This window comes from Siphateles boraxobius, unplaced genomic scaffold, assembly GCF_051911475.1.
Source record: "Siphateles boraxobius isolate OS27281-9 unplaced genomic scaffold, OSU_SipBor_1 35, whole genome shotgun sequence".
Taxonomy (NCBI): Eukaryota; Metazoa; Chordata; class Actinopteri; order Cypriniformes; family Leuciscidae; genus Siphateles; species Siphateles boraxobius.
In genome coordinates this window covers 883,301-897,500 of record NW_027508975.1, presented here as the reverse complement: position 1 = coordinate 897,500, position 14,200 = coordinate 883,301, and the positions used below count along the sequence as shown (strand labels likewise).

Genomic DNA, 14,200 nt, shown 5'->3' with positions numbered 1-14,200 from the left:
CCCATCATTGACGGCAGAAAGGCCAACGTTAACCTGGCTTATCTCGGAGCCAAGCCACGGGTCATGCAGCCAGGTGAGGCTTGAAGAGAAAAGACATGAAAATAATATTCATGAGTGGAAGCCATTGCACACCAATGCCGTTGCTCTTTTACATATTGACTGGACAAACCGCAGATGCATTATTTTTTAACCACAGCATGGGCATTTTTTCCATTCTATAGTTTCTTTGTACATGCGCAGATGTTTACTTAAGGTTTTCAGCTCGTAATTAATTGTAAACAGTGACTGTAAAGGAGATTAAAGATGTTATGATGTGATTAACTGTAGATCATGTATGCACTGACTCAGCAGATTTCTACAACACAGTTGTTGTAATGTTTAAGTACAGTCATCTTTAGCAGGTTTATATAATATTAGTAGTAAAAATCCTGTTTTCATGTGCAGGTTTCACCTTCGGCGTCCCTCAGATTCACCCAGCTTTCATCCAAAGGCCATATGGGTGAGTAACGGGAAGATCTAGAATAGGTTGATTATGCATGTGTTCAGTGGTAGTTTTAAATATCAAACCAGGTTTAAGACCAGATTATGACATCACAGAGGATATGTCATTAACAAATGTATTTTAATTAGTGCTGGGCAACGATTAATTGCAATTAATCGCATCCAAAATAAACGTTTGTTTACATAATATATGTGTGTGTACTGTGTATAATTATTCTGCATATACACGCATGTATACATTTAAGAAAAATTAAAAAATAAAATATATATAAAATATAAATGTATATACTTGCAAATATTTCTTAAATGTATACATGCATATGTGTGTATTTATATATACAACATAATTATACACAGTACACGAACAAAAACCTTTATTTTGGATGCGATTAATCGTTGCCCAGCACTAATTTTAATACATAGATATTAGGTACGACATGATGTTATTTCTGAATCTTATTTAATACTTTGATGTTGAGAGGGTATGTGTGTGTGTGTGTACAGTATGTGAGTTTACACTGGACAACACAGCCTGACTCAATGTTGTCTATCTTTCTCTGGTCCGACAGGCTCGATTTGGGTTAAGATAACTGGTGGTTTGAGGAATAGTGCAGATCTGTAGCTACAGTACCTGTAGACTCAAACACACAAGCTCGAAAATGGTGATTACAGATGCATGTACGTTGGTTTTATTTTGGTTTGGACTTTCACTTTTAATAGTACATAGAGCTGTGTGTGCCTTTTTACCGTTATGAAGTGGTGTTGATAGCTTAACTGTGTGCATTTTTTTAATTTCAATGGAAAAAAGGCTGGTTTTTGGGGTGCTGAGTTTCCGTGTTGTGGAGGAGTGATGACTTTGCCACGGAGCAAAGTTTGCTTCCTTTTATTTTCTTCACGTTTTTTATTGCTGGAGCTTGTGTTTTTGATTATTTTGGTTTGTTTTCACCTTTGTTGTGTTTTCTGGTGTCTTGCGTGCCATTTTGTTTTGTGTGCCGTTGTTGATCCCTCTTCACGCCAACCCAACAGCCCGACTACAAACTTGCACGTTGCGGTTTTATTTTGCTCACTGATTGGGAGTCCTGTCACACTCACACCACAGAGACTTTGACACATACTCACCCTTCACCGTTCTCTCCCATCTCCATTGTGTCTGTTCACTTCTCCTCTTTTTCAGCTCTCATTCTCTGTCTCTCTTTTCTCTGGCCCTATAAGGCGTCCTGCAGTGGATCCAGAGTCCCTAGAGTCGGTGATGATGTGCTTGTACATTCCCTGTCATCCATTTCTGTATTTCTTAAACCAACCGGACAGTTCGCCCTACAAATTTACTCTCTTTTATGATGGATGTCTGAGATGCTCTTTTCTATACAACAAAAGTAGATTATTTTTATAATGCCAAGCTCCAAAAAAAGCATCAGAATAAAAAGAAGCATTGATTCATTTGAAGCATGCATTGAATTACACATGAAATTTTATAGTAGACAGACTGAAATATTAGAGCCGGGCAACAATTAATCACGATTAATGGCATCATAAATAAAAGTTTGTGTCAACATAATATATGTGTGTGTACGGTGTGTAATTAATTTGTATATATAAATACACACACATGCATGTATATATTTAAGAAAAATCTATTTATTTATAAAATATTTGTTTATATGTAATATAAATATATATACATGCAAATATTTCTTAAATATATACATGCATATGTGTGTATTTATATATACAAAAGAATTATACACTGTACACACACGTATATTGTGTAAACACACATTTTTATTTTGCATGCGATTAATCGTTGCCCAGCACTGATTTTCTTCTAAAACATACTCCAATAATCTTTATTTATATAGATTATGGTGGCTTTGTGTGATGTACAGAAATTTAAGTGGCTATTTGATTTAAAAAAAATGCAAAACTCATGCATTTAAACCAAATTACATTGGTTCTTTTGTGTCTTATCAGTGAATAATTGTTTGGTTGGTTTCTCATACAATGTTGGTTCAGAAGATTTGAAATCTATTTTTTTGGTGCCATCTTTGGAGCTTGGCATTAAAAATCACCATGTGCGTTTACTATATGGAAATGAACGGCTCATGAATTCTATCTCATTCTATTTTATGTCTTTAGAAAGAAAATACAGGTATGGAATGACATGAGGGTTTATTTATTTATCCTACTTCGCGTGTAAAACTACACTATCATTCAAACATATTTTTGTAATGTTTTTGAAAAGTCTCTTCCGCTCTGCATTTACAAACAGTAATATTATGAAATATTTCCATTTTTAAAATGTCATTTATTCCAGTGTTTAGAGCTGAATTTTCAGCATCATTAGTCCAGTCTTCAGTGTCACATGATCCTTCAGAAATCATTCTAATATGATGATTTGACGCTCAAGAAATATTTATGATTATCAATGTTGAAAACTGTTGTGTGGGTTCATATTTTAGTGGAAACTGTGATGCATTTTTTTCAATATTCTTTGAATATAAAGTTAAAATGATAAATGGGGTAATCTTGGATTCAACGCATCCTTACTGAATAGTAAAAGTATTAATTTCTTTAAAAAAGAAAAACACCCATACAGTAGTATATATCACTCCAAAGGCAGACAATCTACTGTAAGATCAGCAGCATGTAGAAAGGTCGCATGCGTTCAGTGTGATTATTTAATCAGTGGAGGATTCCTCAGCGTGTGCGTATGCGAGTGGGTGAGTGTGTGTGTGTGTGTGTCTGTTTGTGACATGCATGCATGTGTTTGCCATGTTGTGAGCCTCTGTGTCACAAACAAATGTCTGGATGCCACAGCCCCCTGAGCGAGCCTTCGTCACATGACCCGTGCGGCGTTAAGGAAAACAAGCTTCACCATTGTTTTGCACAAAGGCTGTAATGCTGACACTGCAGTCGCACGAAGCTCTCTCTCTCTCTCTCTCTCTCTCTCTCTCTCTCACACTCTCTCTCTCTCTCTCTCTCTCTCTCTCTCTCTCTCTCTCACACTCACACACACACACACACACACACACACACACACACACCGGTCACTGTCACACACTCGCTCTCAGTTTAGGGTGCTGGGCTGCTCCTGACATTTAGCTTCGAGATAAACTCAACAAGGCCCAACATGTGCCACTGAGATTGCACCTCTCGCATAGCAGCAGTGCATTGTTTTAAAGATGCTTTTTTTCCATGTTCATCTTTCTTTAGTGTGTAATGTTGCTATTTGAGCATTAAAAAGCTCTTAGATATTCTCTTTTTCAGTGTTTCTGAACTCCCTGAAACGCCTCCATTGTAGTCTTGAGTTTCTTCCGGGAATGCGTCACAATATTCCTCATTATAATAATTCATACGCAGAATAAAGGGGCGGGGCCTGGTTGAGTTAGTTAGTAGTGTGTTAAACTGGCGGTTATGGTAAGGGGCGGGACATTTCCCAAACACACTCGAAGCGCTCGACCAATCACAACACACTGATCCAGCTGACCAATCAGAGCACAGTGTGCTTTTCAGAAGGCGGGGCTTCATAGAGACAGGAAGTAAACAGAGCGTTACTGACAGACTGGGAAGAGAGGAGCCGCAACATTGGAGTATATGAGGAAAATAATCAACATTCAAACAGGAAAACCTGTTGTAGAGACCAAAAACAACATCAAGACTTTGTAAAAGGGCATAATAGATCCTCTTTCAGACATTTTAGACTGTGTTGTATCACCAAATGCAACCAAATGGTGTTGGTAGTCAAATTGGGACTGTGTAACATATGGGTCAGGTTTGAAATCTGCAAAGTCATGCCTGTTCTGCAACTTTCCATGTTGGGCCATCATCACACATCGGGCCAGATTTACTAAACAGGGCAAGAGCGTAATCCCGTTAATGCGCCGATGGGAGTGGACAGTTCTGCGCGTGATCAACTGAGGACAAATAAAAGTACCAGTAAACTGACTAGCGCAAACTTTAGTAAATGACGTTACATGATTCACTTAAATACTCCCATCAATTTTGCGTCTGAAAGGGAAGCTCCTATAAATGCATATGCAATAAGCTAGCCGCAAACATTACTGTCCACGCCTTTTCAGCGCTAATTTTTTAAACGCCAAAAGAGAGTTAGTAAGATGTTAGTAAATCTGACCATAATGTGTAAAAACCACGTATATAGATGATGATTAGATGCATCTTTCTAATTCAGTTTCCATGTCTAGTTGCCCTGATAGTGGTTGTACAGCTGAGATCTTCACCGATGACAACATGTGTTTTCTAGATCTGTAGAACTAGTTAACCTTTATTTAGACACAAACCTCAATGGTCTAGACAAAGATGAGTGGCATAGTAACAAGTTATTTTTAATCTTTATTTCAGAGAACCTGATCACCAGTTTTATTTATACATCCATTTTTCTCAAGTCATGGTCATCATGAATCATGTGAAACAAGAGAATGTGACTATGCATCTGATCAAGCGCTTACTAGACGGATACAGAAGATTAATCTTTTTGCATTTAGAAATCAGCACAAGCAGAAAATAGCGGCCAGCCCTCGCTGTCACTCACTGGGCTTTATTTAACACTAAAGCGGTTGCGCTAGAGTTCTCTAACTTGGTACTTCTCTTCGACTGCTTGTTCAGTTGTATGAATCCCAATGTGCTAACAATAACAATAACAATAACAGACCAGCCTGATATGGGACTATATTTGATATTTCTGAAACGAGTCACCTGTGTGTGGTTTTGTTTTTGTGTTGTTGTGATGATGCCTGTTCAGGTTGAATGTGATCTTCTCCCTGTTTGAAGCCTACAGTATGTTCCCACTGTTATTTGTGTATGATGGTAGTCTATATTAACACAATCCCTGCTGTCACCTCAGGCTGGCAAGGCATCTATGAAAGATTTCATAGGAGCATCTTTGCCCTTTGACCTGAGAGAGAAAAAGGAAGGTTTAATTTTATTCCTCTCAATTATGGTATTCTGTGAGTGATTTTTTTTGTTTGTTTTTTGAGTTGATGTGGGTAATACGTTCTGTTGCTCATTATTTCTTGATGCCTGTGTTATGCTTATTTTCTTTAATTTGGGGCAGAGGTTTTTTGAGTTTGGTCAGGTTTGATTGATATAATGGTGTGCTACAAATAGGGTTGCCATGATAGAAACATTCTCTCACTTTTTCCACTAATTATTGGATGTAATCAGCTCAAATTCCAGTCTTAAACACCATCTACTAATCCTCATGGTGGGACTTACGTACACGTCAAAGGAGATGTAGTCAAATTTCATCATAAGCTCAGATGATTCACTTAAATTTTTTTGTGGGGATTTCTTAACCTCAGTTCTCACAGTCTTCTATACAGGGTTCGTACAAGGTGCTTAAAATGCTCAAAGTACTTGAATTTGACTTTTTGAAATTCATTTCTGAAAAGGTATATAGACATAGAGGCATTTTACATGGCTATAAGTGTGATATTGCTCATAAATACCCAAGTATATGACCTTTCAGGTCAATCATATATTCATGGGAGGACAATCAGTTTGAATAAGGAAAGCGATATCTTTGTCATAGTATTTTTTTTTAATGGTTAGAGTTAACACTGTAATTGCATATGCTGCACGTTACCATTTTGTTTTATTTTTGTTGACCTTTTTTAGAATTTAAACGATAATAAAGATATTGTTTGATAAGTGAGATCTCTGATTGGAGCCCTTGAAAACCAAAAAAGTAGTTCTTGAAAAGTAATTTTACAGTATCTGTATACGAACCCTGTCTATAATGTAGTCGCATTGTCTTGACTCATATTTAGTGAGTTATTGGTGATCCAATGCATCCCTGAACTCGTATAAAAAGTTCTCACCCGTCTGTTTAGTGCGGACAGTAAATGTGCAAAGCGCTCTGAAAGTGTGACGGGGTACGTAATGAAAGGCAGAATGGGCTCTTTGTTCCTGATTGCTTATTTAATCAAAACTCCCCTCTGTGTTTGCTGTCCAGCCCGAGGCTCATTGTCTAAGTGTTGGAGGGGGAAACAGCCAGCAACGTCCCTTTTTGAAAACTGTCCAGCTGTCAAAGTAGCCCTGACATATTCACAATGCTCCCCTCATCTCCTCTTCTCCTCTCCTGGGTCCAACGTTCCCTCGTTTCACACGACGGACAGCGGTTGTTGAACTTTTAGCATGACTTCAGCGGCCCATAGATGCAGTGATGTCCGGCCTAGGAAAAATGACATCACCCTTTATGCAAATATTATTAAAAGATTTTGTAAGCATATTGCATAGTTGTGCTTGGAATCAATTGTTTTATTTGTGATGATAACGCAATGAAACATGCCAAATTGTGCCGATATAATTTTTGTCCAAGCTGTCAAACACGGAAATTATAAACACTTGCCAAAACAAGAGAGAACAAACAAAATACAGTAGTCAACATTTGAAGTGGATCAAAACCTTTCATCAAAGTATTACATGAATTTTGAACAATACCTGTTTTTGTCTTAGGACAACTTTTGACCCACGTATTAATAACTGATTGTTAAAGTCAATGTATGCTTTTTCCTGTACACTTTTTTTCTATAATTTTTTTTTTTGGCATAGTAAAATTAAACTGTAGCTGTAGTTTAAAAATGCCTAAACCAAGTGTGTTTTGTTCTTTGTTCTATATATATGTTGATTTGCCAGAAAAAGTGTAAACACTGTGTTGCAATCAAATCATTGCTCTGTTTGTTTGAGAATCCCGACCAGGCTGACATAGCAACAGTGGCTTAGCCAATGGTGTGACTTTGGAGGCGGAGCATCTGCTTGTTTGACTAATCACTTACTCAGGGAATGTCCAAATGGTTTTAAGTTGGTGATTTAATTATCAGAGGATAAAATTAATTGATTACTTTACTTTTACCCTTAAATATGTAAACACTGACTATCGAAACATTTCTGTAATTAATAACTCGCCCTGGTGTCGTTCCAAACCCATAAGATCTTTTTGATTAAATCTGAGAGCTTTCCGTCCCTCGATTAACAGCTACACAACTACCACTTTGAAGCTTCAAAAAGTTAATAAGGAGATTGTAAATCTAATCCATATGAATTGAGGATTAGTGCAAAATTTTCAGAAGAGACACGATCGTTTTATATGATGAACAGATTTCCTAACTTCAATCTGTTCCTCATCTAAAGCGATCGAGTCTCTTCAGAAAATTTGGACTATACAGCTCAATTCATATGGATTAGTTTTACGATCTATTCATGAACATTTTGAAGCATCAAAGTGGTAGTTGCGTGGCTGTCAATGGAGGCACAGAAAGCTCTCAGATTTCATTAAAAATCTTAATTTGTGTTCCAACGATGAACGAAACTCTTACAGGTTTGGAAGGACATGAGGGTTAGTAATTAGTGACAGAATTTTAATTTTTTGGGTGAACTATCTCTTTAAGCATCTAAACAAACCCAACATGGCAACAGTGACTCAGCCAATGATGTGAGTTTGGGGGAGGAGCATCTGTTTGTTTTGCAAAACCTGTTTGAAAACAGTAATTCTTTGTTAACGCTAGTGGCACGGACATTACAGTTGTACTGAGAGATATCTATTTTGGCAACCTTACATCTCTAATAATCACTAGCAGGCATTTCCTTGGGTGTTACTGAATTTTGGAAATTGGGTGCTTTGGCCACGCTATAGTTGTGGTTTTCTATTTGCTGCGTCCATAATGCAATGCTAACGTGCTGTTGTGTTTGTCTCTCGCAGGATCCCAACTCACTATGTGTACCCGCAGGCCTTCATGCAACCCAGCATGGTCATCCCTCACCTCCAGCCAGCGACGGCTTCCGCTACAGCGTCTTCGCCGTACATCGACTACACAGGCGCCGCGTACGCTCAGTACGCTAGCGCTGCGACAGCGGCAGCCGCTGCGGCGTACGAGCAGTATCCGTACGCGGCTTCTCCTGCCGCAACCGGCTACGTAGCAGCCGCCGGCTACGGCTACGCCATGCAACAACCATTAGCGACCGCGGCTCCAGGAACCGCGGCCGCCGCCGCTGCTTTCGGTCAATACCAGCCTCAACAACTACAAGCCGAACGAATGCAATAGCAACCAAAGCGGCGGATTGGAGACGCGCAGGGAGTCGACGCCCAGCGAATGCTACTAGATGATGGTGACGAAGATAGTTGCTGGTTGTGGGTTGATTGCAAGAGGAGGAAGACGAGGGAGGGGGATAGTAATTGGTAGAGAGATTATTATTATTATTTTTAGTGAGATGGGAACTACATTGGTTTCCAACTTGCTGTGATTTAAAGAAAAGAAAACATCAAAACCAAAAAAAAAATCGCAGGAAAGGACGGAATCTAGCTTTTTACTCATTATTATGTTACCTTTATTACTATGATTAATATTAGAGTAGGATATTTATTGCGGAAGGAGCGACTAATCACTGTGGTAGACGAAAACCTAAAGTCCCGATGCTGTCATTTAATGTAGGCGACTGTTTTTCCGAAGGATGCTCGGAAATGTCCCTCATTGTTTTGATTCTAGGGCCCCTTACCTTTATATTTATTCTCATTTATTTGAGGGCTCGTTTTGTTCTGTCGTCTTCTCAAGTACATTTTTTTTTGATCATCAGGGAAATGGAGCATTTTTTCAGCGAATTCGAAACGACAAACTCTGCCAATCAGGGATAGTAGACCTAACTGTGGCGACGGAAATGGAGAAAGATCCAGTGTTAGCATGTTTTATGTTTTGTGAACTACCTTTTTATCTATCTGATGCTGAATGTCCCCTCTTTCTTTGACTCCTGCGTTGACCTCCTGACCTATGCAAAGCAAACAGGGGGAAAAAACAAAACAAAGAGCAGGAATAGGAGAGATTTTCTTTTGCTCCCCCACACTGGGCATCGAACAATTTGAAGGTACTCTCAAAAAAGACAAAAAAGACAAAAAGACTGACATGTATTGTATTATATACTTACAAAACACACACGGACTAACATGTACACCGTTATACACAAATGTAAGTGTTAATGTCTGTCTGTGGGCGTACATGACACACACACACACACACACACACACTAAGATGACTATGTAGGGAAAAATAATGTGGCATTGCTCAGTATTAGTACTAGAATCAGGGAGCAACTGTTGTGTTGGAAGGAACAGGCACTGACACACACACACACACACACACACACAGTCGGATTGCTCTGGAAAGATCGCTGGTTCGTTGAGCTGTTGCCGTTTTATCCCTGGAACCGATCCTGCTTCGGGTCTGTCAACATTTCCCACTTCTTCTTATCCTAAAGAGGATTGGGACAGACCTGTGGATCTTCCCAATATCAGCGACTGATCTTTATCTGGAGTCGTGATAAGAGAGGAAAGTCACCGCAAGCTATCCGCCATGGGTCTGGTCTTTATATGTTCACTGCGCACCAGCACACTTACTAAGGTCTATGTATTTCAATGAGCAACTCTTTACAGAACAGCACTATAGCGAAAGGATCCGAGGGTTCTTGTGTGCCTTACATTTGTAATGCTATTTAAAGAGATCTGCTATTTAAGATATTTATTTTGAGTTGACTTATGTTGCGCTCTAAGATCACAGACTTGGAAGCGGTACTGTATGGATATAATGTATTCATCTCATGGCATATTATTATTATTATTATTATTATTATTATTATTATAAGTTATTGAGTAGGCTTAGTTGTAGTATTATTAACATACTCAACCAAAAGTGTTGTTGTAGGACTTATTTAAAATGCAATTCTGTATGTGCACTGTACAAATCTTTTTTTGTTGTTTTTTTTCAATACATTTGGAATTTTAGAACATGACATTAAATATCAGCTAGTTTAATGCCTGTCGTATGACATTTGTTTTATTGCAGGCCTTTTGTTTTGGGGGCATGTTATATCCATTTGTCATATCCAGAACTGTTTAAAAGGACACAAAAAAAAGAGCGAAGGGATATGCTGCTTCATACACTAGAATGTATTGTCAATGTCGAGGATGGATGCTGTGCTTTTATTGCTTTAAATATGCATCAGATGGGCTATTTTACACTGTTGAGAATTTTATACTTGAACTCTTTCTTACAAGGGAAAATATGAGAAGAAGAAAAAAACCAAGAATAATAACAACACAAAAAAAGGACACATTTTTCATTGTCACTGGATTTGGGCATGTAAAGTGTTATTGACTATTTAAATACAAACGTTCTGTAGGTATTTAAGCCTTATTTCAGATTTTCAACACTATTTACTCTAAATGGAAATAAAAAGGTTCTATATTTAAACCTCAAACGCTTTGTTCATTGCACAAGCCTGATTTTATATACGTTTCCATATGTCATTGGATGCCTGAATGATGTGCTCATGGTTTGAGATTGTTGTATTGTGTGACTTATTCAAAAGCACACGTTCTAGGTCATCGCTACGTCATTTAGTGGTGAATTGCAAAATATTTCAATGGTTTAAAGTGCTGATGTTTTGTTTCTTATGGTCTTTGTTTAGACAGGCGGTAGCTTTACTACTGCAGTCACACCGCAGGCTTTCTGTGTTTCTCGTGGATGAAGGTGTCGTGAAAAAGAAGCAGATATTCTCAGCGAGCCAACAGTATAAACACACAGGCCTTCACTTCTCCTCGCCACACACCGAGATGCTTATTTATGACCTTGTTTATGCTGGTTTGTGAGGTGACAAATTTAGCTGGCCTCAATTCTGCCTGTCCAAACATTGCTTAATAATTGAGGAATATTACAGGTTCAGAACTAGTTAAAATGATAGACAGCATGTGTGTTTATTAGCTCAGAATTTTTTTCAAATCACCTTGTTTTCTTTTAAAAAAGCATAACATTTAGTCTTGAAAAGTGAAACGTTAAGCGTATAAATTTATAATAGCACTTATATTATTTATTTAGTTCAAACTGACAGCATTTGTAGGCTAAATAATGTTGATTACCACAAAAAAATATTTACCCCTTGTTTTGTGTTTTTAAAAAGGCTATGTTATGGTGAGGCATTTACAATGAGGCCAATTTTTGGAGGATTTAAAGGCGAAGTTTAAAATTGTACACTTATTCTTTGTTAAAGGGGTGGTTGATTATGATTTCACTTTTCTAACTTTAGTTAGTGTGTAATGTTGCTGTTTGAGCATAAACAACATCTGCAAAGTTACAACGCTGCTCAAAGTTCAAAGCAAAGGGAGATATTTTCTTTTAAAGTAATTTCTTTTTAAGAACTAGGTAGGGACTACACCCTGTCACTACACATGTGACATCACGAACCCTAAAATTTACATAAACCCCGCCCTCGGGAACGCGATTTATAGATTATCATGAAAGAATATGCTAATCAATGACTAGAAGATAACTAGATATAAGCTACATAAATTAATCAACTAACCATTCAGAGATGTCTTGATTAATTCTACATGTTGTCACTTCTTCTTGAGTCTCATAAAAGGCTAAATGTTTTTGAAATTTTCAGTGCATGTCTGTGTGAGGTAACCCCACACACACACGAGCTTTTGAAGCTCCGCCCTCTGTGCCGGGAGCAGCAGCTCATTTGCATTTAAAGGGACAGACACAAAAACTGTGTTTTTGCTCACCTTCAAAAAATGACCATTTTTACATGCTATATAAAAATATCTGTGGGATATTTTGAGCTAAAAGTTCATATACACACTCTGGAGACATCAACGACTTATTTTAAATCTTGTGAAAAGGGCTTTATTTCACACCGTTAAAACTCATGTATTATTTGAGCTGTAGATGTTTAAATCATAAGTTACTACAGCTTTTTATGTTTTCATGTTAAAACTGGATATAACTTCACTCAGAAAAGCATGTTAACTTTCCAATTGATTACGTCACATTAAACAAGCAATTTAACGTTCACATTAACTTCCATTGTAAGTGTCTCATCATAACCTCTATTGTTATTTAAAGAGAATGTGGGTTGAGTTGAAAATGATCAACATGACGCTGTTGATTTTAGACGACAGAATATTTTTTTTAATAAATTTGTTGTTTTGCCCCATAATTCAAACTAATCCTGAACGTTTTAACAAGAGTGTTGGATAAACATACTTGACTAAGTGTTGGTGACTGTTGGATAATGAATGTGTTTGTGTAAACACGTCGCCAGAATCACTAAATATAATTCAATATGACTCGTCAGGGGATGGCGTAAGCAATTTTGTGCATGTATGTTGTTTGTGAACTTCATGCTGGATCTAGATTGAGCAATGTTTTATCCAAATCGCTGTGTCATGGATCTGAGATCCACCATGTTGACCTAGTTGAACCAGTCTTCTAATGTTCGGGACTGAGCACTTTGGGTAATGACCATAAACCGGGCCTAAATTCTGATCCAGCCTGACACCCCCTGTAACTCAAGCCTATTTACACATAACCCTCACAACACATGCGTATCTTTACTTAAAACCCACCCGACGCAGCACCCGTAGACGCTGTTTGGCTTATTGGAGATCGATGAATTATTCAGGGATTTTCTTATCAATTAGAAATGCCGAAGGGCCACATCTGTGCGCTTGGTGTTTCTGGAGGATCTATTTCTGCCCGGCGTGTAACCTGACGCTGTTTCAGGAGTGAAACTTTCCACCACACCATCACCAGGGATGCTTGTCTAACGTGAGCCGTGATAACGGAGGCTCCCGGGAAGAAAACGCCACCGGGAACACATGCAGAATAAGAGCGCTGATACCAGCGGACAGGAACATCACTGGATAATCTAATCTGTCACGGTGTCAGAAGGACACTGCAGTGTAGAGTTGCTCGAGAGGTCATGGAAATAATAAAGTGATTAGAAAAGTGATAATGCTATGCTATGACTGTGTGTGTGTGTGTGTGTGTGTGTGTGTGTGTGTGTGTGGGGCGGGGGGGGGGGGGGGGGGGTAGGGGGGTATTTTATGGGGTTTGTTTATTTTAAAATTTAGTTTTATACTAGTGCCATGGTATTTTACAGTGATAATTTCCTATTTTCACTGTAAAGCTGCTTTGAAACAATCCATATTGTTAAAAGCGCTATATAAATGAAGTTGACTATTATTTAACAAATTGGAATGTCTGAGATGATAAAAAGAAGATCTATAGTTCTTACAAATCTTTGTATTCACATTGGCTTCTGACATTTTTTAAATACATTTATGTTTTGATCATTTTCTTATAATTATTGATTATCGATTCATTATATTTTTAAAATATATGTTGTCACATCTAACATAAAAGTTTGTGTTTCTATATATATATATATAGTAGCCTATATATACACAAATACATAGGCCTACATATACACACTCACACATACATATAGGCTATATTTACAAACTTGTATGTTAAATGCGATTTATCCTGTTTAATCGATTTGACAGTAGTTATAATATAATAATATATAAAAATAATCAAATTGATTAATCAAGATTAATGACATCTTACATAAAGGTTTGTAAATATATATATGTATGTGTGTGAGAGTATACTGTATATATATATATACACAAACACACACACACACACACACACACACACACACACACATACACACACACACACATACACACAGGTTATATTTAGTCTACATATCTAAATGCATCACCATTAATCGATTTGACAGCAAATATACATATTTCTTATTTAATAAGTCAAGTAAAACATACTAAAATATTTTCCTTTTCTCTGCACCTTGAAACTTGTAATTCAAATCTTGAAAAATGTATATA

At 37.5% G+C, this 14,200-nt stretch overlaps 1 protein-coding gene across 1 annotated transcript in view; it reads left to right on the top strand.

Annotated features, from left to right (window-relative positions):
• rbm24a (RNA binding motif protein 24a) overlaps positions 1-9,505 on the top strand; it is a 10,971-nt gene extending 1,466 nt beyond the window's left edge. The window contains exons 2-4 of the mRNA XM_077195728.1: positions 1-73; positions 445-499; positions 8,216-9,505. The exon at positions 1-73 is cut by the window's left edge and continues 51 nt beyond it. Coding sequence (XP_077051843.1) covers positions 1-73; positions 445-499; positions 8,216-8,558 — 471 coding nt within the window. The 3' untranslated portion in view covers positions 8,559-9,505. The remainder of the gene's footprint in view (positions 74-444; positions 500-8,215) is intronic.
• Positions 9,506-14,200: the final 4,695 nt, after the last annotated feature.